This window comes from Dermochelys coriacea, chromosome 15 (assembly GCF_009764565.3).
Source record: "Dermochelys coriacea isolate rDerCor1 chromosome 15, rDerCor1.pri.v4, whole genome shotgun sequence".
Taxonomy (NCBI): domain Eukaryota; kingdom Metazoa; phylum Chordata; order Testudines; family Dermochelyidae; genus Dermochelys; species Dermochelys coriacea.
The window spans coordinates 2,156,263-2,180,854 of NC_050082.1; the positions used below are offsets into that span (position 1 = coordinate 2,156,263).

General features: G+C 41.8%; 1 protein-coding gene across 5 annotated transcripts in view; it reads right to left on the reverse strand.

The window, feature by feature from the left end:
- The window catches only part of EWSR1 (EWS RNA binding protein 1), a 40,420-nt gene extending 18,408 nt beyond the window's left edge, over positions 1-22,012 (reverse strand). For 2 of the 5 annotated variants that reach the window (XM_043498491.1, XM_043498490.1), the window contains exons 1-6: positions 20,709-20,730; positions 13,582-13,618; positions 13,217-13,268; positions 8,427-8,550; positions 1,345-1,531; positions 44-211 (exon numbers count right to left, since the gene is read on the reverse strand). In XM_043498491.1, the coding sequence (XP_043354426.1) occupies positions 44-211; positions 1,345-1,531; positions 8,427-8,550; positions 13,217-13,268; positions 13,582-13,618; positions 20,709-20,715 (575 nt within the window). In that variant the 5' untranslated portion in view covers positions 20,716-20,730. Of the gene's footprint in view, positions 1-43; positions 212-1,344; positions 1,532-8,009; positions 8,028-8,426; positions 8,551-13,216; positions 13,269-13,581; positions 13,619-20,708; positions 20,731-21,527 lie in introns of those variants that run through there. The other 3 variants (XM_038373090.2, XM_038373093.2, XM_038373092.2) reach the window with 3 other exon arrangements.
- Positions 22,013-24,592: the final 2,580 nt, after the last annotated feature.

Sequence of the window (24,592 nt, forward strand, 5' to 3'; positions counted from 1 at the left end):
TCCACCACCACCTTCGCCAACTCCAATTTTCTGAAAGAATTACCTGGTTGGAGGATAGGATGGAGGAGCAGTGACAGGCTGCATGGGGTAACTTCCAGGCACCTGAGGATAACTGTAGTTACTTTGTCCATATCCTAAGCTGGGCTGGCTGTAACCTGTGGTACTCGACTGCGGCTGGCTAGTCTCTGCTGGCTTGCTGCTATCCTGAGGTCTAAAAGCAAAGTTCAGCAATGAAGAGTCATTTTGAACCGAACTCCCCTCCATCTCCAACCTCCTTGAAACAGGCAATGATAATCCCAAGTACACCCAGTCGAAGACCAGAATACATCAGTTTATGGAATTTATGACCTAAAATTGCCATTACGTAATCCAATGTATTTTAATTTTAACTCAGTATCAGTTTCATCACTATGAAAGCAGACAGAATTCATTAGTTAAATTCAAGACTTTTTACATTTTGATTGGCAATTTATACATTCTCCCACTACTAGAGAAATCATTGGCTACCTCGTTAACAATAATTAAAAATACAATTTTTCTACAGCTTCCATTTACCCTATCAATCAGGTGCAATCTCAAATCTAAAGCACATAATTTAGAATTAGACCAACTCCATCATAGCCCCAGACAAATCACATTCTAGAGCCAATTAACTCAGCCATTCCACTCTAGGTTTTCTTGCAGTATGCTTGTAAGCTGTTAGTACAAAACTGGTGAAGAAGCTTTGCCACCTGATGGCATCAGCTTGTTCTGTTTAACATTTAATCTGATTTAGAGATTAACTAAAAAGAGTTTTAAAAGTTAAGAAAATCTTGCATTTGCTAAACATACAATTAAGCTAAGCGGCCTATCATCAACAGGGGTCAAACACGTTGAAGACATTTTGTATCAATTCATACATGTACATCCATTTCCAAACGACATGCTAGGCAACACTACTGCTTTAAGTAACCCCATAACTAAAAGAGACAAGTGTTAATTTTTCACTACTTTTCCTATCTCACAGTTTGATAGCACTGCATCTACAGTCAGCAGAACTGTTTCGTTGGTCAGTAGAATTTCCTGCATTAGGCAACAGCTTGGTAACATTGCTGGCAACCTCTGCTGGGCGCAGAAGGAGGAAGTCATGTACACACTTTCCCCAGGCACTGTAAGAGTTATGAGATACAGCAGCAGCACAGCTGAAACCAAAAATGCAAAAGGAGAGGCATATGCAGAGAGGAGTAGGCCCAAGCATGTTCGGTGTTACTCTTGGATCTGTCAAAGGCCCACCTTTCTCAGCAATAGGAGAGCAGAAAGAACCTTATTTAAAAAGAAAAAATTAAATGCAACTGTGTGTATTACCTTGCAGGTGCAGAGGTTGCTGGCTGCTGCCCATATGTTGGGTAGGCAGGCTGGGTGCCATAAGCCGACTGTGCTGCATAAGAAGCCTGGGTGGTAGTAACTGTGGGTGTGGTGGTATCATAGGCAGCTGTGCCGTACCCCTGGACGGGCTGACTATAAGCAGGGGGGGCAGTAGGGGTGGTATAACCTAGAACAAACAAAAGCTTGGTCAGATTGACTTTCAATCTAGATTTCATATTTCAGAATTTTATTCTTCAAAAAGTTTTACCCAGAGGTTAAAAATGTTATTGATTTTACTTTTATATGCAATATAGGTAGCCTGAAAACATAAAAATTGACTTATGCCCCTTTTCTAATTCTTCATGGCATATGAAGGCCTGGAAATTTGTTTCCCCCAAACAGCATTTTTGCTTCAACATTAGAAATTCCAATCTAGTCTTCCAGGTCCAACTAATGACTAGAGAAATAATTACACCACTGAGAACAAAAGCTGATTGACCAACGGGAGCTCCTTCTCAGTCAGACTAAAGATTGATTGTTTACAACTATTTAACTTCGATAACTAATTTAAAAAACATACAATACAGGCAGAGACCTGTAGAGAATACTCCAAAATAGGCAAGAGTCAGAGAACATTGTTATTTCTAAAGTAAAAGAAACAAGCAATTACAGAAACTTTTAGCTAAGTCACACCCATATTAGGCCTTAATACAGCACAAAGAAAAGGCATAAGGCTAACTTTTAAGATGATCTTTACAGGTTACCATTAAAGCACTATGTACTTGCAATCATTAGTAATTCTGGAAATGTAAAGACTGAACTTTAATTTTGCACTTACATAAGAATGGCCATACTGGGTCAGACCAATGGTCCATCTAGCCCAGTATCCTGTCTTCCAACAGTGGCCAATGCCAGATGCTTCAGAGGGAATGAACAGAACAGGGCAATTATCAAGTGATCCATCCCCTGTCATCCAGTCCCAGCATCTGGCCGTCAGAGGCTTAGGGACACCTAGAGCTGAAGTTGCACCCTGACCATCTTGGCTAATAGCTGTTGATGGACCTATCCTACATGACCATATCTAACTTCCTTGAACCCACTTAAACTTTTGGCCTTTACAGGAAGGAATTCCACAGATTGACTGCATTGTGTTTAGAAGTACTTCCTTTTGCATGACTTCCTTTTGCATGAGTTAAACCTGCTGCCCATTAATTTAAATGGGTGACCCTGGTTCTTGAGTTATGTGAAGGGGATAACACTTCCTTATTCACTTTCTCTACACCATTCATGATTTTATAAACTATCATATCCCCCCCCAGCCATCTCTTTTCCAAGTTGAACAGTCCATCTTTTTAATCTCTCCTTATATGGAAACTGTTCCATGCCCCTAATCATTACCCTTCTCACACCTTTTCCAATTCTAATATATCTTTTTTGAGATGGGGCAAATTGTATGCAGCATTCAAGGTGTGGGTGTATCAGGATTTGTATCATGGCATTATGATATTTACTGTCTTATTATTAATCCCTTTCCTAACGGTTCCTAACATTGTTAGCTTCTTTGACTGCCAGTGTACAGTAAGCAGATATTTTCAAAGATCTCTTTCTTGAGTAGTAACAGCTAATTTAGATCTCATCATTTTGTATGTATAGTTGGGCTTATGTCTTCCATTGTGCATTACTTTGCATTTATCATCAACACTGAATCTCATCTGCCATTTTGTTGTCCAGTCACCCAGTTTTGTGCGATCCTTTTGTAATGCTTCACAGTCTGCTTTGGACTTAGCTATCTTGAGAAATTTAGTATCATTTGCAAACCTTGTCACCTCACTGTTTACCTCTTTTTCTGGATCATTTATGAATATGTTGAACAGCATACTCTACTAATTTCAGGTTCCAGAGTAGCAGCCGTGTTAGTCTGTATCCGCAAAAAGAACAGGAATACTTGTGGCACCTTAGAGACTAAAATTTATTTGAGTATTTCAATAAAGAAACATACCAAGAAGTCAAATTGTTTCTGCTGTTTTAATATGCCACTGGTTAAAGGAAGACTAACAATTTAATATGCCTCAGGTAGAAATATTCAGTAGTTAATATAAACAAATCTTTGACACTTTTTAGAAATATCTATCATTGCTCCTATCTCCAGTTAGCGAGTGGGAGATGTTTTTTCAGCAGCTCAGTTTGATTTTGGAAAAGGGCACTGATAGCTAGCACTGAGAAACAAAACAGAAAAACATTATCTCAGTACTATTTTTCATCAATTAAGATAACAGCTTCCTTTTTACTTGCTAATTTTATTATAATTAAGACACTTGTAATCACAAAGAAGAGAACATCACATGTAGTGTTCAGACTAACTACACTGGAGTTTTCCTTTCCACTGCCTGATTTTCAGAAGAGAATCTCCAGTACTGTAACATTTACTAGTCAGCATCTTTTCCTTTCATCCTCGGTGTCTTGAAAATGCACAAGGCTGCTTTCACTACTCATTGTGCTATGTAGGTGACCTGTCACAAAATTCAGACCTTTCCTAATTTGTTAATGAAGCAGTATTTAAAACTACCTCATAGCACATGCCAAAGCGGCTACACTGGTAAACTATAAAACCAACTTCAGTTCAACATTCTGAGTAGTAACTCAGCACACGTGTAATAATTCTTCAAGTGTTCCTCATGAATTCCAGCATTTTAAACTGTACTTGTTACAATTCAGCCAAGCTAGAAAAACCAAAGTGCAAGTAGGTATTTATCTTCCTTTTCTATAGGGAAGCATCCCTCAGCAATATTTGCTTTTCATAATATTCTGGGTACTCATTTCTATCTAGAATGCAAATCCCTGTTCTGAAGCCTAAGCGTGCTAGCGAGAAAAAAAGATGAATGAGATGGTGCTGAATGGTGTAAAATGAGAACAGTTTTTTGTGTTCAGCAAACAGAAACAGTTCAAAAACTCTCAAAAAACAAAAACAAACATGAGCCACAAAAACATTCCACAAAGACTGGCTGATACCTAAAGTTAGATGAACCCTAATTCCAAACAACTAAGCCCCGATCGCTTATTGACAACATCAGGCTTTTGCAGTAAGTCAGTTCCCAGTGGTCAGAGGTAAACTTCACAGCAAACTAATACACTTGGGTCCCAATCCTGTACTCAGAGAGAACTTGTTGTAGGATCAAGGCCCAAGCTAGATCTTTCCAACTTTGGTCCCTTTTCCCTGGCACATTTGATGGTATTATTAAAACCAAATCCAAAGCAGGCTGCAGAGTTTGCACACTGCCAGATGTCACCAACGTCGTTAACTGTCCTAAGAAAAAGAACCTTGAATTTTAAGCACATGTGAACTCTAGTCTTGGCACATCATTTGTAAAAGTGCTTTTAATATTTAAGCCTCAATATGTAAATGGTTAATGATTTAGGAACCCATTACTGTAAATTCTAATTTCAGCTTAGTTTAGGATAATACAAAACAATTAGAGCTGTATCTTTTGATGTATTAGATTCCACTTTGGGGAAACATTTAGACCAGCATCTCTCAAACTGGGGTCCACAAGGATACCCCTGGGGGCCCGCTAATTAACTCCTCCCCCTTCCTTCCAGCGCCTCCTGCACAACCGGTGTGCAGGAGGCACTGAGCATGGACGGGGTGAGCTCAGGGTAGGAGGTGGAAAGGGGCACAGAAAAGAAGGGGCGGGGTGGAGTGGGGGCAGGGCCTGGGGCTGAGCAGGGGCCTTGGGAGGTCTGCAAAAATGTTTAAATCAAAATGGGGGTCCTCAGGTTGCTGAAGTTTGAGAACCCCTGATTTAGACCATGTAACCACCCGAACAATTTGAGAGAGTCTCCAACACGGACAGAAAAAAGAAAAAACTTTAAGAACTTCACAATCTGCTTTAAGCAGCCCAGTAAAGATGTTCCTTAGTCAGCTTTAGTTCCTCTCACAGGATTTAACCCAGCAAGCCTTTTGCATGCAAAATCCCCATGGATCTAAATAGCAGTTCTTTCTGCATTAGAAGGGAAGAATTCAGCCCTCAAAGAATACTCAGCTGAAATACTGGATTGAAAAGGATTTATTCTGAACTAGCTGGCTTCTCCTCAGGTGGTGGCAGTTTTCAAAGTTCCCTCTAATTTAAACAGCCAGCATCGTAAGCTCTTTAATAAATTCCTGCACAATCCTAACACATACTGGATAGGTAAATTTACAATAAAGGAGAACCAAGACAAAGGAAATTATGTTCACCATCCATAATAAGTTATTCTTCATGATGGTAGATTAGATATCTTAAAATTGTTGGCCTAAGTACTGACATTTTAAATACATAATACTAAGATACAGTGGGCAAAGAGAAAGAATGGGTTTGGTTATTTGCAGAAGATTATTCTCAATCAAGAGATCACAAAGAGGTCCCCAGGGTTATGACCCCTCCTCCCAACCTTTATGCCTAGAGGGGAAAGAGTCCCAAAAATTGCTTAACTGGGGTAACAATATAGGAGATATTGATAACCTTTGGATTAACTCACACCTCAAATGCATACTAAGGTGCAAATCAGTGCCAGCCACACAGGACCAAATAGGCTGGGATAAAGGGGAGACCGATTGAGCCTCCCCCTATGTGGTGCTAAGGTACACCTCTATGCAGGTGAAGACAACCCTAGCCTGGACCACTATCATGGTGCAGAAGAACCAGCTCTAATACTCCTGCAGACAGACCCCCACATCAGTGGTATTTCAAAGGGAATGGGGAGGGAGCTTCACAGAGCAACATAAAGCTCTGACACAACATTAAGCCTTTTAAGGAATTATGAAAATAGACAATAAAAGTACCATTTAAATAACTGTCTTATGCAATACAAACTCAGCTTCTAGAGAAAATTAAGTGCAATTTTACCAGAAGTCTAAATGTGATCCTTTTTAGGGCGCTAATCTGTGTGTTCCTTACAGCACTACGTGTTTTATAAAGCATGAAAACATAGAAATTGCATACTGAACAGTATCTTTGATGGACTTTGGATTAGGCCCGTAAGAGGTTTCAGGTTGTTTAAATCAGTTCACCACTGGAGGATTCTGAATCTTCTAGGAGAGGATGGTGTAGTGACTTTAGCACTCAGCACTAGATGCATATAAATAGCGTATATAAACAGTTCTGCCAATGTTAAAGACAGGGAGGCAAACGAATGGACAGAAAGGCAAACCATACTCTAGGGACCTACGCCTATGTGGTCTTCCATCTGACCATAATTTTTTTTTTTTTTTAAGTGGCATTTTTTATTGGGTGCGAGAGGAAGCAGCATAGGAAAAATATCTAATATTGTTATATATCACTGTAAATGTAACTTGAGCTAAACATTGTGCAAGCAAAAAACAATCCAGTAGATTACTTTTCCTATAACCCCTGCACATTAAGGGCGTGTCTTCACTATAGGCTAAATCAGCAATGCTGCAACAAAAGTGGCAGCGATTTAGTAGGTCTGGTGAAGACGCCGTAAATTGATGGGAAAGCGCCTCCCGTCAACGCAGGCATCGCTGTAAATCAATCTAAGCTATGTCCAATTAAATTATATAATTTATGTAATTTAATTAGCATAACTTAGATCGATTTATCTTGTTAGTGTAGACAAGGCCTTAGTGCCAGCAGAATAAATGGCAGAGATTTTTCAGCAATATTTTTAAAGTTTAAGTCTACAAGTATATTCTGTTAATGATTCCTGATCTTCAACATTTAAATGGCGAAGAACAAGTCACCTCTAGAACTGCATGAGTTACAAAAGCTATTTGTTCTCATTCTTCAAGGTATAAAAGATTACTGTCAGAAAGAAACCCTCCCCCACTTAAAAATGGTGGTAAAGAATTGCACAATTAAAAACATTATGGGGTAATTTTTTCTCCACATTTTCCATTGTAAGACATCCACCGTACCATCCATCCATCCATGCCCAGATACTAGTAGCAGCACCACCTATAAGTCCTGGATATTCCTAGGGAACCTTTAGGAAATTTCCATTCCACTCGAGAGTTAATTTTAATAAAGGATGAGCCACATAAAAAACTGTAGCCAGGATGTCACTTGAGTGAAGAGAGACTATGTTTTTGCATGGATTCCTGGTTCAAATCGAGTGCACCAGAATAGAGTCTTCAAATGATGGATCAAGTCTCTCCAGATCAGTTTTTTTTTTTTAAATAAACTTTAAGGTATTTTTATGAACAAGACTCCAGTTTAAAAAGCACAAGTTGAAGTAATTTACAGAGTATTTATGAAGATGTCAAGTATATGTCTGAACTGGAAACCCATAGACATAACATGGAACATGCAAAGGTGGTAGTCAGAACAATATCTGAACATGTCTAATCATGCTGTTTACCCTTTAGGAAATGGTAAAGACAGCTCGGTTATATTCACCTGGAACACCTTGGTACAGCTGTCACTAGATTGCTTGGAAAGTTTTATCCACAGAGCACGGCACTCAGGAGTTTGTGAATGGTACTCATTATACAGACAATGGAACTCATTATACAGACATAGCACTAAATACTAGCAAATTTTGAGTAGTACTGTATGTTTAATGTGATGTTATTAGGGCTAAAACAAATGGAACACCTAAAGGGTTAACATCACAAGTTTAGACAGAATGAAACAACATTTCCCATGCAAGAGTGAGCAGGATATTCAAACCTGTACTGGTCCCTTCTACTGTGGAAAGCACAAGACAAAAAGTAGAGGGTACACTATCAGAACAGGCAAACAGTCACTTTAACCAATTTGATTTTCAAGCAACTGAAGAGATGCCCAGAGTACACATTCCCAATGAGCACTGTTACACAGTTTTTGTGTTTGATTCTTTTTTTAAACAAAGTACATTCTGTAGATTAAACGGGTATGTTTACTCCTGGCATTCATCCCACCCACATCTCAGCATTGTTTTAAATCAGCATTCCCTAAAAGGAAGGCTATAGGAACACTAAAACCTTTTCTACATCAAAGCTGCCCTAATCGACTCAATATGGTTTAGGTTCATATTTAGGTAGAAGATTTTAACTAAGCTCTTTCCCCAGTAAAAACGAAGTCATGCAATAGTGTTGAGGCTCTTACCCGTTGGAGGCTGCCCATATGAAGTTGCATATGCAGTTTGCCCATATGTTGCCGTTGTCTGAGCCTGTGTGTAGTTGACATCAGTGGGTTGTCCATAAGTTCCATAACTCTGTTGCCCATAGGCCTGCTCCAAAGAAGATATATATTTAATTCAAGCACTGAGATCAGTTTATTTCATTACATAGAGGCACATAAACAGTCATTTAGGTGACATGGAGTAAAAAGGCAGCAATGTGGAGCAATTTAAATCAATTTATTTTTGTTTTTAACAACAGACCAATTAGGTTGAGGCTTTGTAAAGCTAATTTAAGATAGTGTATCCTTAGATTAAAATTTATAATCAAGTAAATTATAAATGCTGTTTCTAAATGTCACTACTAGTATCTATTAGAATTTTACAAACCCCATAGGCCAAACAAAATATTGAAAACTAAACCCTTGATCCTGCAAACACTTAAATACATAACTTTACCCACATAAATAATCCCAGGCTTCCTACAGACTTTGATAGGCGTACTCACACGTTTATAGTTAATCATATGAATATGTGTAAGCAGCCTGAGGAGCTAAAAAACATTTTTTTATTAAAAATCTTTTCTTAGTGGAAACTTTTGCCACTTCAAAACAAAATTCCTTCAGTGTTAACCGTGAAATGTTACTTAGGCTTTCAAAGCATTAACAAAGTTGTTGTGAACATTTTCAAAAGTAGGAGCCTAAACCCACATTTAGGTACTTGAGGGCATGATTTTAAAGAGCACCTAAGGAGGCTTATTACTCCAGTTGAGCTAGCCTACCTCCAGTATCATATTGGAAAATACACGCCCTACAGAGTGATTAGCAGCACAAGGTATGTCTACACTGCAGTTGGATCTGCGCATCTAAGTCTGGGTAGCCAGACTCGGGCTAGCTCCACTTAAACTAGCGTGCTAAAAATAGCAGTATGGACACTGCAGCATGGTGGCCATTCAGATTGTGGCTAGCCACCCAAGCCCAAGCCTGGCTGACCCCATGGGTCCGAGGTCAGGTGACTAGTCTGAGTCACAGACCATGCTGCAACATCCACACTATTTTTAGCATGCTAGCTCAAGTGAGCGTCTACTTGGGCTGGGAGCTGTAGTGTAGACATACCCCCAGAGTGACTGTTCTAGTAGAGTGATTAGATTAGCAGTTGAGGAGTTGTAATTTAAGCTACTGCACCCCCACTGAATTACTAGCTGGAGATTCAAACACTCTCCTTCACCTACCCAAGCTTAAAGCACCACATCTTTCCTGGTAGAGATTTCTGTATGTGGGTGAGGGGCAAAGCTCAAGTTATATCTCAAACTAAAAATGCAGCGAAGACAAGCCTTATGTGACTTAGGACCACGTCTCATTGACTTCAAATTGTAAACCCTAAAGGAGGATAGCCCAGTCACAGTGAAAGCATTTCAAGCTTTCTTGACTTGTGGAAGTTCAGTAGATCAGAAGTTGAGGAAAGGTTGCAAGTGTAACATGGACTATTAGCTTATAAATTTGTGTTGTGTTGTTCTCACAGACAGGGTGTTAGTGGGCCCTTGGTCTTCTCTTTTTCAACACAGATGAGCATTTTAAGTATGAAACTTCTTAGCAAAGAAAAAAGTTCATAAAATCTGAAATTCTAAAGATTAGAAAACTAAAGAAAAAGTACAAAACATCCACTATAATATACTGGTGGCATGACTAATGCTAATCTGTTACTATTTAATGGTCCCTTCTGATCTTAATATCTATGAATCTATTTAGTTATTTGGGGGAAAAGGAGTCATCTGTATATACACTCTATCTCAAACTAGTGGATGTCCAGAAGATAGGATGTCCCCCCAAGCTCTTAAGCATGATTTGATCCTTCCATGAAAACATTTAAGGCACAATCCAATATGACAGCTCAGTGTTTGAGGCTTTCCAGATTCATTGCGGAGTTGAGCAAGATTGTGTACTTGCCCCAACTCTGTTTGGGATTTTCCTCTCCCTGCTACTGAAAAAAGCTTTTGGTTCCTCAACTGAGGGAATCTACTTGCACACAAGATCTGATGGAAAACTGTTCAATCTTGCAAGACTCAGATCTAAAACCAAGACTCAGGAGGCCCTTATCCAACATCTTCTCCATGCTGATGATGCAGCAGTGACAACCCACACAGAAGCTCATCTTCAAAGCTTAATGGACAGTTTTTTCAAAGCCTGCCAGACTTCAGGCTTACTATTAAGCCTAAAAAAGACTAACAATGTGCCATGGAGTTGAGGAAGCACCCTCCATCAAGAACAGCAGCTATGAACTTGGAAGTGGTGAAAGAGTTCACATACCTGGGGTCCACTATCACAACCAAACTTTCACTTGAAACTCAACATCCGCATCAGAAAGGCTGCCACAACAACGTCTACACTGAACAAGAGGGTAGGCCAAACAACAAACTGACAAAACACACAAAGATCTGTGTGTATCATGTGTGTGTTATCAGCACATTTTTGTATGGAAGCGAGACATGGACCACAGCTTTCATATGTGTTAGCTTTGTCAAATCTTTGGAATCTTCTGGAGGGACAGAGTCACCAATACTGAGGTGCTCAAACGGGCCAGCATACCCAGTATGCAAACACTTCCCAATCAGACACTTCCGCTGGCTTGGGCATGTGTGCTGAATGAATGATGGGCACATCCCAAAGGACACCCTCTACAGCAAACTGGCATTAGGAAAAAGACCAAAAGGACATTCGAAATTGCATTTCAAGGATCCGTGCAAAGAAATGGACATGGATGTAGACAAATGGGAAGATCACACTCAAGACTGCAGTCTTTGGAAACAAGAGCTTAACCACCATCTCTGGAGCTACGAGAAGAAGCCGTTTAGCTTAATGGAGGAGAAAAGAGTTTGCAGAAAGCAGAGCCCAAAAAGGGTCAAATCACCACCTTTAAATGTGATAGATATGGCTGAGATTGTCTCTCTTCAGCCAGGCTCGTGGCTGCCATAAAACCAACCAAGTAAATTTTTTACCTCTCAGGGGCGTATACCCATGGTCTCTCGAAACTGAAGGATGCCAATCATTACTCTGCCTCAGGGGTTCTCAAACTTCAATGCACTGCAACCCCCCTTCTGAGAACAAAGATTACTACACAACCCCAGGAGGGGGGACCGAAGCCTGAGCCCACCCGAGCCCTGCCAAAGCCCTACCACCCCGGGATGGGGGGAACAAAGCCAAAGGGCTTCAGCCCCAGGTAGGGGGCCTATAACCTCAGCCCCACCATCCAGGGCTGAAGCCCTCAGACTTTGGCTTCATCCCTGGGCAATGGAGCTCAGGCTTTGGCCCCAGGAGGAGGGGCTCGGGGGCTTTGGCTCCAGCAAGCCAGCAGATCGAGGGACGTGATCGTTCCTCTCTATTCGACATTGGTGAGGCCTCATCTGGAGTACTGTGTCCAGTTTTGGGCCCCACACTACAAGAAGGAAGTGGAAAAATTGGAAAGCGTCCAGGGGAAGGCAACAAAAATGATTAGGGGGCTGGAGCACATGAGTTATGAGGAGAGGCTGAGGGAACTGGGATTGTTTAGTCTGCGGAAGAGAAGAGTGAGGGGGGATTTGATAGCTGCTTTCAACTACCTGAAGGGGGGTTCCAAAGAGGATGGATCTAGACTGTTCGCACTGGTAGCAGATGACAGAACAAGGAGTAATGGTCACAAGTTGCAGTGTGGGAGGTTTAGGTTGGATATTAGGAAAAACTTTTTCACTAGGAGAGTGGTGAAACACTGGAATGCATTACCTAGGGAGGTGGTGGAATCTCCTTCCTTAGAAGTTTTTAAGGTCAGGCTTGACAAAGCCCTGTCTGGGATGATTTAGTTGGGGATTGGTCCTGCTTTGAGCAGTGGGTTGGACTAGATGACCTCCTGAGGTTCCTTCCAATCCTGATATTCTATGAAGTCTATTGCCAGCCCTGGCAACCCCATTAAAATGGTGTCGCAACCCACATTGAGGTCCCGACCCAGTTTGAGAACTGCTGCATCTAGTTCTAAAGTCATTTTTCATCAATACAATTATGTAAACAAAACTTTAATTAGTGTGTAAGTCACTGATTAAGGAGGTCCAAACGCAAAGATTACAGTTGTATTTCTCTGGCAACAGTTGATACCTTGCTACTGTAGAGTAAGGCATGCAGCTCCCTGGAAAGTGAAGCTATTGAATGATGCTAGTAGAAACACAAACCTAAACTACAGTTTTAGAAGGAAACTCAGTATTCCTTTAAAATGCATTTGAAATTTGTGTCTACACAATCTGGATCCTTAAGATTTTTTTTTAAACGCAAACATTTTAGTTTCCCTTTGACAGACATCAGCCTGAAAACTAGTCAATTTCAAGTGTTAATAATTGTTTCTGGTATAATACCTGTACCTAAAGTCTATTCTCTTCCCATTCCATCTAACAACTGATGCAATTTTGCAAATTACATTTCTCTACTTTAACAGATCTCTCTCTCCTGCATTGCTGAATGAAATATTCACAAACAGGGAAACTGTTAAATAGACACCAATAATTATTTTCTCTCAATTCTCTCAGTTACAGCAGTAGGCTAAGAAATTCTTAACAGTAAGTGAACAGTTCCAGATTTTAAGGTTGTTGTCCCTTTAAGGAAGCCTTCGACACAATCTAAAACGTTATCATAAAACTCTCCAACATTTCACATTAAAGGTCAGTCTTTTCTTTGGTTATTTAATGGCTGGTCAAGTCTGGCTTAGTTTATTGGTAGACGTGACTCAGTAGCTGTTATGAAAATGCCCCATGTTTTACCTGGGTCGTCTGTGCATATCCTTGAGCTGGCTGAGCTGCATAAGCACTGTAGCTATAAAAAGAATGTAATGAAATTTTAAAATGCAGATACACACTATTGAATTGTGTAATACATACTTTACACAAACACTTTCAATGTTCCCAAACTATTTTTGTTGTAGTTATTGGTAACAGAAAATAAAAGGTCTAATTTAAAGGAAACAGTAGAATCCATTTTTTTATTTAGAAATATACACACACACACACACACACACACACACACACACACAAATTAAGAAATACAACACTATATACCAAATCTTCACTAAAGAGGAAGCTATTGTGTGCCCTTTAAAAACACAAATGGAGACTATAATGTTACTTACCCTTGCTGGGCTGCAGCTTGGCTATAGGTACTATAATCTGCAGGAAAGAAAAAGAGTAAGAATGTTGACAAAGACAGCTAATAAAATTGATGGCATAAGAGTGCAGTTGCCAGAATTTCTTCCAGCTGCTTGGAAGAGGAGAAACCATTATAAACAACCAGAAACCAGAGTTTTGAAGGTGCTAAAGGTCAATTTATTAAACATTTTGGTTTGGAAGCAAAAACCTCTTCCCTTTGTTACCTGCTGCTTCCAGCAATCTTGGATTACCCAATTTTAATGTGTCACCTTGGATGGCACCCAGATACTGAAGCAGCAGGATGTGTGTTTTGTTTTTGTTTTTTTAAAAAACACTATGCCTGACCCCTTTAAGACAAGGTAAGTTTCAGGAGGCTTTGCTCCAACTATTTAAAAGTTGTAGAAGCTAAAATAAGGCAGTGCTCCTTGTATTTTGACTTTAAAAGGCCAAAAATGAATCACTGAAAGATTGTTTAAAAGTGTGCGTCAAAATCCAAGATATTCAGTTAGCAATGAGTTTTTATATTCCCACCCACCCCATCCCCTTGATCAAAGACAATGGTATACTTCAGATTATTATAAATCATAAATGGAAGGCTTCACAGAAAGTTATGAAGTGTTTTTAGTTGCCTTTCAGACATCTAGAGCAAACAGTAGCAGAAGTTCCTCAACAGGTCAAGGCCTTAGTCGCCAAACAAATTATTACCTTCAAATGCTTCCAGGGTAAGGAAAGTGTGATTAACAGGAGTATGGAAAAAAGAAAAGGAGTACTTGTGGTACCTTAGAGACTAACAAATTTATTTGAGCATAAGCTTTCGTGAGCTACAGCTCACTTCATCGGATGCATTCGGTGGAAAAAGAGTATGGAAAGATCAGACATTGTTCAAACTCTGTATCTATGCATTCTCTAAATCAGTGTTTCTCAACAACTGGTCCCTGAGATCTCCCAGATACAAGTCAGGAAGGCAGCAAGCCGGTCTCTGGTATCAAAAAGGTTAAGAAACACTGCTCTAAAGCTACTACAGCCACTCAGGCTAAGGCATCTAATTTAGTTGAAAGCAGTTTGGGACCAGATATTGCTACAGTTTCCTTGCAAAGATTCAAGTAGTCCCAAATGGGAACAGATGTATATATTTTTATTTTGACAATACCTCAGGGTTAGCTAGTATAGGCAAGAAAACTGAAGTAAAAATATCAGAGGAAGCTGGTTGACAACTCTGCAGAATTCAAGGATCTGCTTTAATTCTTTCATTTATCTTTCTAGCTTCTTATAACTGAAATGTGTGGCACTGAATAAACAAAGATTCAATATAAAAACTTAGTATTTTTATTGAATATCAATGGCTCACACTTCTTAAAGCCGAAGACTCCTCAGCAATACTATTTTCAGGTCTCTGCTTCCGACCCCTTCACATATGATGATTAAAATTAATCATATGGGTTTCTTTCCCTTCCATTTCAATCTTGGTTTTGCTGTTGGGGGATTCAGACACTGGCTGGGATTTTGAGGAGGAATGCATTCGAAAGGAAGTTGCAGCGGCCTGGATGATAACTTCTGACCAGCCTGCACACTATTTTGAATTTGCAGCAGGAAGAAATAAAGTTATTGTATTGGGAACAGAGGGTCATGGAGTAAAGAGTCTTCGCAAATAATTTATTTTTAGATTAAAAACCTGCCATTTGATGCCACTCAGAACCAAATATGTTAAACTGCTCTTCTGAAAGATCTAAACTCCCGAGATCCCTCACACAAATTAGACTATATTCTACCATTACTTGTTTTTTCTAAATATTTTAGATTTTTTTAAATTTACAACTTGCTACATCCAATTCTTTGACTCTGCCTTTTACAGATGTTTAAAATGTGTGCCCATTTCCAGCTCAGATGCATTAACATTTCAGTCTTTAAAACATTCATTAGTTAAAGCTGACCTAAAATGAGCAACATCATTTTTCTTTCACACCTTGCATTGCTTTCCTTCACCTCAGTGTTCATCACGCCTTCCTATTTCTTGCTACGTACTTCTTAACTTCCCTCCTTTCCTTCCACATTTGCTCCATCTTATCTTATTCCTAACCAACTCTCCCTCCCCCTTCTTCCTCATTCCCCTTATTTTCTATACATCTATCATCCATTCCTTTGTCCACCACACACTCCCATAACCTGTCCATATGCCCACTATTCATAATCCCCAACTTCCCACTTTCAGTCCTCCTTTTGCTGCCCTTCTGTTTCATTGAACACACTCAACATTTCTGAGACTACTTCTTGCAGCTGAAAAGCATATGTACATATGGCCACCACTTATGTGCTGAGCCCCAGCTCTGCTTCCTCTTGCTCAAGGGTTCTCAAACTAGGGGTCAAGACATCTCAGGGGTTGTGAGGTTATTACATGGGTGGTCGCAAGCTGACAACCTCTACCCCAAACCCCACTTGCCTCCAGCATTTATAATGGTGTTAAATATATAAAAAAATGTGTTTATTTATTAGCGGGGGTCGCACTCAGTGGCTTGCTGTGTGAAAGGGGTGGCCAGTAAAAAAAAAGTTTGAGACTCGCTGCTCAGTGGAAGGACATTGGCAAGCAAATTACTACACCCACAACAATGACCTACGCCTCAGAAGCAGCCCCGAATTTGAGAATCTTTACTATGCAATCTTCAGTTACTTATAACTCTTATTTTCCCCCTCATCTCCCTTTTTATTTCCTTTAAACAACCTAAGATAGTGTTTTTACTATTAGGTCTTTATAATCAGATCAATCAAATATATCATGAAATCTGTCTTTAACTTCCCTTTTCTAATGTGCTTGAATGGACTAGTGAACATTTTAAAGAAGAAATATTTTGGTTAATTGTTATAACAAGGAATCCTAGCTTTCCATTATAAAAAACAGAAATTCTCCAGTAAAAAACCCAGCGTTTTCCTAGCCACAATATACAGTGGAACCCCATTTATCCGATCTAATTGGGACTGGGGCCAGATCAGATAAGCAAAAATTCAGATAATCTGGAAAATGGGCAAAGGACTTCAGCCCCAGCCACCAAGGTCTCCCACTAACAGCCCAAACCCCGCTGTCTGGGGATGAGGTTTTTTGCCCATTCTCCGGATTATCCAAATTTTTGCTTATCCAGTGTAGCCCCGGTCCCAATTAGATCAGATAAATGGGATTCCACTGTAGTTAATATATGTTTGTATTTTTTTCATAACATTTAAAAAACAGATTCTCTGTAAAAAATGTAAATTCCACATTTTTCCATGGCAAATGGACTTCTGGGATCTCTGGTTATATAACATTTCAAAAACACACTCATTTCAATGGGACTTGAATCTTCAGCCCTCTTCTGTTTAATGAGGCTCGACAATGCAATGGTTTAGCACTAATACAGCAGCTCCTGAAGAAAAAAACATCCTCCTTTACTGAATGGAAAGACAGGCACATTTTTTTTTTAAACCATTTTGACAATTTTACTCTCATGTTTCTTTAGTCATTAGTTCTTTAGGTTGATGAGCCCAAAGTTTGATCTATTTATAGTTTATAATTTTTTTTTGCAACACTCATGTAAAATTACGTTTTCTTCCAAAGAAATACTTCACTGGTTTTCTCCAAAGAAAAACGTTATCTGCCAGAAACTAAGTGTGGCAGAACTATGGCAGAAAAGCAGCCATAAAACAACTGAGTACACATGGAGAAAAGTAAATAATTAAACACTAACTTTAAAAATAAAAACCATGAATCAAACTAACTTTTCCGTACTGCAAGTTTTCTAGCAGAATGCACCAATTAAATAAAGGTCATTTAATCAGCAAGCAGGAAACCTTGATTTAAATCAATTTTAGTCATGTTTTGCATTTGCACTTTAGTTAGTTTCCTGGATGATTCCCATTGATTGGTAACCACTAAAATATGTAGATTTGCAACTAACTATAGCCTTTACACTAAATGTGGTGCTTTTCTGCTAACAAGGAGGATACATTACAATTATACATATTTATTTAAGCAATTATCTAGATTAATTTTTAATCAGATGATTGTTTGCTTATGATTTGTGTCAAGTGGTATTTGAATGAAATTAAAATTAAACCAGGAATGCACAAACCCAGCACTTATTGAATAAAACTACCTTAACTGTGCTGGTAGTTTCAAAATTTCAAAACACATTTTACTTTTAAAACTGGTTAGTTAGTGAACTGATTATTTGATTATCACATCCTTCAAAATTTTAGAACGAAAAGATCTCATCCTATTACACAGTTTTCATTCAGTTTAAACATGCACTGCTTAATATTTTTAATGTAGTTGAAATGATTTTAATAGATAATAAATTTAAGCCAACATAGGTTGTCAATTTCAAATATAATTTTAAATGTTTAATTAAAAAACAAACCTGTATTTAATAAAAGAAATCAGATTTAATAAAAATATCAATTTTTTAATTATTTTAAGAAGATTTTTATCCCCCCGTTTTCTGGTGTTAAAGTTCTAGAAATCTCAGTTTAAAATACACCTCTACCCCGATATAACGCGACCCGATGTAACACAAATTTGGATATAACGCGGTAAAGCAGCGCTCCGGGGGGGGGGGGGGGCGGGGCCGCGCACTTAGGTGGATCAAAGCAAGTTCGATATAAGGCAGTTTTATCTATAATGCAGTACGATTTTTTGGCTCCCGAGGACAGCATTATATCGGGGTAGAGGTGTACCTTCACTGTACTGATTTTTAAAGATAAGCTGCAAGAATCACTGTGTTCAAATTAAAGGTGTACTGGAATCCAGAGTTAGGCTTCTCCAATTAGTCCTCTCATAAGACAAAGAGGACCCTTGGTGAGTAAAGAAATACTGTACAACTTTTGTATATAAATACTATGGTGGTGCTCTGGTGCCAGAAAGGCTACCAAACCAACCACCATATAATATAACAGGTCCTTAGTTACACCACAATTCCACCGTTTAGTGTAGATGGACTCTTAATTATACTCCCAAACAGTGAAAACACCTTTGTCTGTACCAGGCTCTATTATGGTCCCAGAAATAGTTAATCTACCATCTATCCTAAACAACTGAAACAAATGTAACCAGATATATTAATCACAGGGTCTCATGACATATCTGTAGGCCAAATATTAGTCTGCTTATTTTTGCACTGCTATATAAACCACATCCACGAGGCTCAGTAAACATTTACCGAAGACAATTTTTGCAGTTTAGCCTGCCTATGTGGGCTAGACAAATGTTTAATCCACATTTAAAAAATGTTTTAGAACGATATTAGCCCCAAAGCCTATTTTAAAATAAACTTCAAATATTGAGTCCTAATGCGGAGAGTGATTGTAATGGCCCTATCCATTTTCTTTCCCACTCTACTCCTATAGAAAACTTGAGCTTCGGCAGTTAAAGCTGTATTTCGTTAAGAAACCCTAGGCATTTTGCATTACACAATTACTGAATGCATTACATAACTAATACATAGAAACAGAACTCCAGTGCCTCCATTTTGATACACAATTTTCAAGAGAGGCACTTTTACTTTTACTCTGACCAAATACTTAATCCTATTTGTTCTGTGATCCCAGCAACATAACATGCCGATGAAAAGTTGCTGACGTGCTAACTCTATTTTCAAATTTGGACCTTGCAAAAGATCTTTAGTCATGTAATTATATTAACAAAACTGTTATTCAGTCCCTCTTTTTTGCTTAAATGGGGATGTAAATACTTGTAGGTATACACCCTAAAATTCAAGACTACTGTTTCTAGATCTTGGAATTTTAACACTTTGGTGTAATCACTTACTCCTTGGTCTGAAAAAGGGGCAAAGATCAGTCTCTCTCCAGGGCAATTAATTTGTGTTAAGCCAGAAAGAAAAAGCACTATATTAGCACTAACTGTCAACTCCTAATTTAAGATAATTTTCCTGATCTATCATTAAGTATGAATATGTGTTTTAAGAACATCTATGCAGGTGGGGCATTTGCCATCGAAAAACGGCAGGTGTACAGAATCATTAGTGACTTTAGAAGGGCAGTAATGGGAGCACTGTGCTCCCAGCCTTTCAGATCATCCCCTCTTGAACAAGGTCCTTAAAGACAACCCTCAGACTCTCAATTCTAAACTACACCAGCAGCTGTTCTGACTCATGCAGAGCCAGACATTCTGTACTTCCAGGTTTGCAAAGCAGTTAGCACTAGTTAGTGAAGCTGGATTCTAAAGAGAAAAGCTGCCAAAGTGGGCTGAGGAGCAGTAAATTTCAAACATTACACAAAGGGATATTAATGTAAAGGTTACTTAAGAATGCACTTTGACTGTGACAACAATATAAGATGGGACTTATAATGCATAATCTAATGCCTTGTAAGTTTTGTACCAACAGAAGCATGCTCTCATTCCTTAGCCAATTTTCTATATTTTAAAGACATTCTTAAAAATAATTTGTTAAAACAGATTTAAAGGACTAGAGGTGGTGTGGTTTTTGCGTTTTGTTTGGATGCAAAACAGGATATACAGATTAGGTAACATGTTGGAGTACACAGGTGTTCTCATTTTTGGCAATAAGCATGCAGAGTACTTAGATCTAAAGAATTAAATGAAAATACATCTCATGTCGAGTAAAGATTTTCTAGGAAACTAATTGTCTAGTGAGCCCGAACCTCCATTACCATACCACAGTTTAAACCTTCAATGGTAGATACCTTTTAACACGGAACATCCATTTTACAACTCCAGCCTCAACAGGAGAAAGGCGGCTTTCATTATAATTGGCAAAAGCAAGGAGGAGTCCTTGTGGTATCTTAGAGACCAACAAATGTATCTGGGCATAAGCTTTTGTGGGCTAGAACTCACTTCATCAGATGCATGGAGTGAAAATACAGGAGCAGGTATAAATTCATGAAAGGATGGGAGGCTGCTTTACTATGCGTGAGGTTAGTCTAAGGAGATACATCAATTAACAGCAAGGTACCAAGGGAGGAAAAGTAACTTTTGAAGTGGTAAGAGAGTGGCCCATTATAGAGAGTTGACAAGATTATAATTAGCACACTTCTAGGGAAGACTGGAGTTCTCATCAGTTTTTAGGCTTATGAAAAGGACCCACTCCTCCTTCAGGAAATTGTTTAGGGTCCATTGCGTTTTGCTTTGCTGAACCCAGCCCCCTGGAAAGACAAGGCCAGCTTTTCAAAGGCATTTAGTTGCCAGAGGCCTACGTCTTTGTGTCCAGCGGGCCCTACGCCCACCGGGTGGCGGTACCCAAGAACTCCCCGTGGCCGCGGCCCCACAGGGCGGCCTACCCGTGGCAGGGTAGAGGCCCCAAGGCGGAGCCGGACAAGGGGGCGCCGCGGCTCCAAGCAGGGCTGCACTAGCTCCCTACTGACGTCTCCGCCATTTGCCACAAGCGGCCCTGCCCTCGGGCGGCTCCGTTGTGGGAGTGCGGGGCCGGGCGAGGCCGAGGGTCTGGCCAGCCCCACGCAGCCCTCCCCGAGGACATGGAGGCGGCGGCGGGAGGACGAGCCAGGCCCGACGCGGCTCTGCCCGGCGGCGACGGCGCAGCGGGCCCCGGGCGAGCGCGGGGAGCGGATCCCGCTCCGGCCCCGGGCGCAGAGCGAATCAGGCCCCGCAGCCGGGCGAGGGAGCCCGCGCCGCCCGTTTGAACGTTACGCAATGGGAGCGAGGCCCAGGCCGGGCCCCCCGCCGGGGCCGCCAGCCCAGCTCGTCACACGCGGCCCGGAGAAGCTTCCAGAACCCCCCCCCCCCCCCGGCGGTCCCGGCCTTCCCCGGGAAGCGTCTGTGGCGGGGCTGGGCCGCCGCCTGCCCCAGGCCCGTCCGCCCCGCGCCATCCCCACGCGAAGGGGCCTCGCCCCCGAGGCTGGGGGCCAGACCCGGCCCGAGTCCGTCTCTCGCCGGCCCCGCCCCGGCCCCGGCCCCGGCCCCGCCACTCACCCGTCGACGCCATTTTCTCGCTTCTTCCTCCGCGTTCTCTCAACGTCCGTCTGGTCCCTCTGCCGCGCGCGCATGCGCAGCCTTTCCAACCTCGGCTCCTACCACTCCACACGGGGGGGAGCTAACTGCAGTTCCCCTCCCCACCGTCCCGCCTAATCCCAACTCCCCTCCGCACGGGGACTCCCTCCCCCAGTCAGGCAGCACAGACCAGTCGGGAGCCTGGCAAGGGAGGCGAGAGGGGTCACGGAGATTTATTTCTAGGCATTGCTCCCCTTTGGGGCGACGAATGGTTCAGTCCACCCCAGTTAGGGATCGCCGTTCAAGACACCCTCTAGGGAAAGGCAGAATAGGCCTCAGAGGTTGCGGGAGGGACTGGGAGCAGCTAGCAGCCCCAGACTCGTTGCTGAGTGCCGCCCATGGGGGGAAATGCAGGGACGGGGAAGAGCTGCCATCACACATTGTACTTATTGAAATGACCCACGAGTCCTAGCTTGGCTGAAAATCACATTACACAACATTGTGTGACGTCATCGTGTTGTCACACGTAGCTGTGGGGAGTCGGTATGAGGTCAACACTTGGAGCAGTGGGGTATTGGTGTGATGTCATCTCAGGTAGTCATAGCATGTTGCTGTGATGTCAATGGGCAGAGCTGTGGGAGAACTCACTGAGTGAGCTAGCACAATGTGAATACCTAGAATTGGGCAGTGATGTTTTGACACAGCATCTTAATGTGTGCATTATGCAACATCATCACAGTTTATAGATGTTTCATAGACTTTGAAAGTGATTTGGGGAGCTGTGACGCAGCAGGCCCAAACTCTGTAGCAGAGCTGGGTTCAAAAGGGCTAGTGGGAGAGACAGACTGGGGCAGGAGCTGAATGGCAGTGGAGACAGGGCCACATGGGGACAGGGGGAGGGGAGTGGATGAGTGAGGGTGCAGGGACACATGGGGGTGGGGCAGATGAGCCTGACGGAATGGGCAATGCTAGAGTCAGCCAGGGTCTGCATGGGGGAGGCTCCCCAACTCCCTAACAATCCTCCCATCCCTAAAAAAAAACCTTGTTCCATACCTCCCACCCACACCCAACAACCCTCCAGATTCACTCCCAGGCTCCTGCCCAGCAATTACTTCCCTCTCCCTGAGCTCCTCCCTTAGCCCTGAGTCCCCCAAGCCTTTGCACTTACTTCTGAGGGGTGCAGGAAATACGGTCCTGTATTGTAGTTTAAATGAATTATTACTCCACGTTCTGTATTAATATGCCTAGTAAGGTATCTGTTTGTCAAAAAAACATGTCCTGAATCTTTTTTGTTGTCTGTATTGTTACATACATACATGCTGACAGGTATTTTGAAATAAATTACAAAAATAATTGAAACTGACATGATTATATTGTGTTATTTTGACAAATAAAATATGCAGAATTTTTATTTTTTGGCGCAGAAGTCCCCCTGGAGTGAAGGTTATAAGGAAACATGCATTTGTCTGAAAATGTTCACCCAACTAATCCAGAGTCACATAAATAGCTTTCCCCACTCCTCGTCATCTGCCCCCCACTGCCTCCTAGTCTGCTAGCTTCCCACATGGGTAAACACTGAACAACACAAGCAGCCTCTCCTAGAAGAAAATGACCCTGTTTATATTAGCATTTTTCAGGAAGTCTCCCCCTATTGCACTAGAACCAGGACAGCATAGCAAGTGAGAGCAATAGTGTGAGCAGCAAGAACTGAACTGGGGGTGGACATAAGCATATGCTTTATCTCCATTTCGTATGAGCTGCCATCTTGGGCTTCAGAGCCTCAGCTTTCATTCAAAAAGAAAAAGCAAGTCTGTGTCCTTTACAGTTGTAAAGAAACCCCTCAGTGGTCCCTGGAGTGTGCCAGACACAGTAATATCTGCCTGGTGCTGTAGAGAGCCTGAAACCAGAGCTGTGCGAGGTGCGAACTTCCCCATTCCTCTCAATGGCGTGTTAGCGCAGAGGTTTACAGGTTATCTATTCCGAGGCTGTTAGCTGCTTCACTACTGACCAGAGAAAGGAGAGGGAGGAGCTGCACAATCTCCTTTGAGTGACAGCTCAGTTTGGCTCTGGGAGAGGGGGCGCTTGGCATTTATTTTTCTTCCAGTGGAGAAGGAACTACGCTCAAGGAGCCCAGCTGAGCCTCACTGCAGGGGAGCCTGTCCATCCCCACAAAGGCCAGCAGAGTCCATGGGTATAGTTGGACCCCACTCAGCAGAAGCCTGGCCTGAGAAGTGCTGCAGAGGCATTTCATGTGATACTCACATATGCAGCCCTCCCTGTGGCATGGCCACAGCCCAGGTTGCATGGGCTGGGCTGCAGGATGCCCTGCAATTGAAGCTCAGTGGCCTCTCTCTTATTGCACCCCCTGCTGGATCTGAGCAGGGAAGAAGCAGCCAAGAAGAGGCAGGAAGAGAAGGTGTGGGGGACTCAGTGCTGACCCCAGCTCCTCCACCCAGCTGCCAGCCAGCCCCTCCCCACCAACCAGCTCCACAGACTACCATCCCTCCCAGCTGCCCCCAACACTCGGTCACAAACCCTCAGCTCTCACAAAGCCCCCATCTTCCTCAGACGTCCCCCAAAGCCACCCCTCCCCAGCTATCTCCTCCACACACGAAGCTCTCTCTAGCTTCTTCCCCAAGCTATCCAGCTCCCACCCCCAGATACTCCACAAACCTAGTCCTGCATTCCCCTGAGCCAGATCCCCTGTTGCTTTCCTTGCACACCACAATCCCCTCTTCCTGTACCTCTATCCCAAGCTTTCCATGCCACTGAGTTGGACCCCAGCTTTCCCCTCCCGGAACCCAGTCACCAGCCTGGACACTTCTATAAATCCAATTCCTCCAGCCAGACACTCCTCTGACAGCCACTGTCATCTTCCACCCAGACACCCCCCAAATTCAGCTCCCCAGATTCTCACCACTCACATACACCTCAAACACTTCAGCACCCATTCAGCTTACACATCACCCAAATTTTGTGCAGCTCTGTGCCCTATCCCCTGCTACAGTTCAGAGTGGGGTATATTATGCCAAAGCTTATGGTCATGC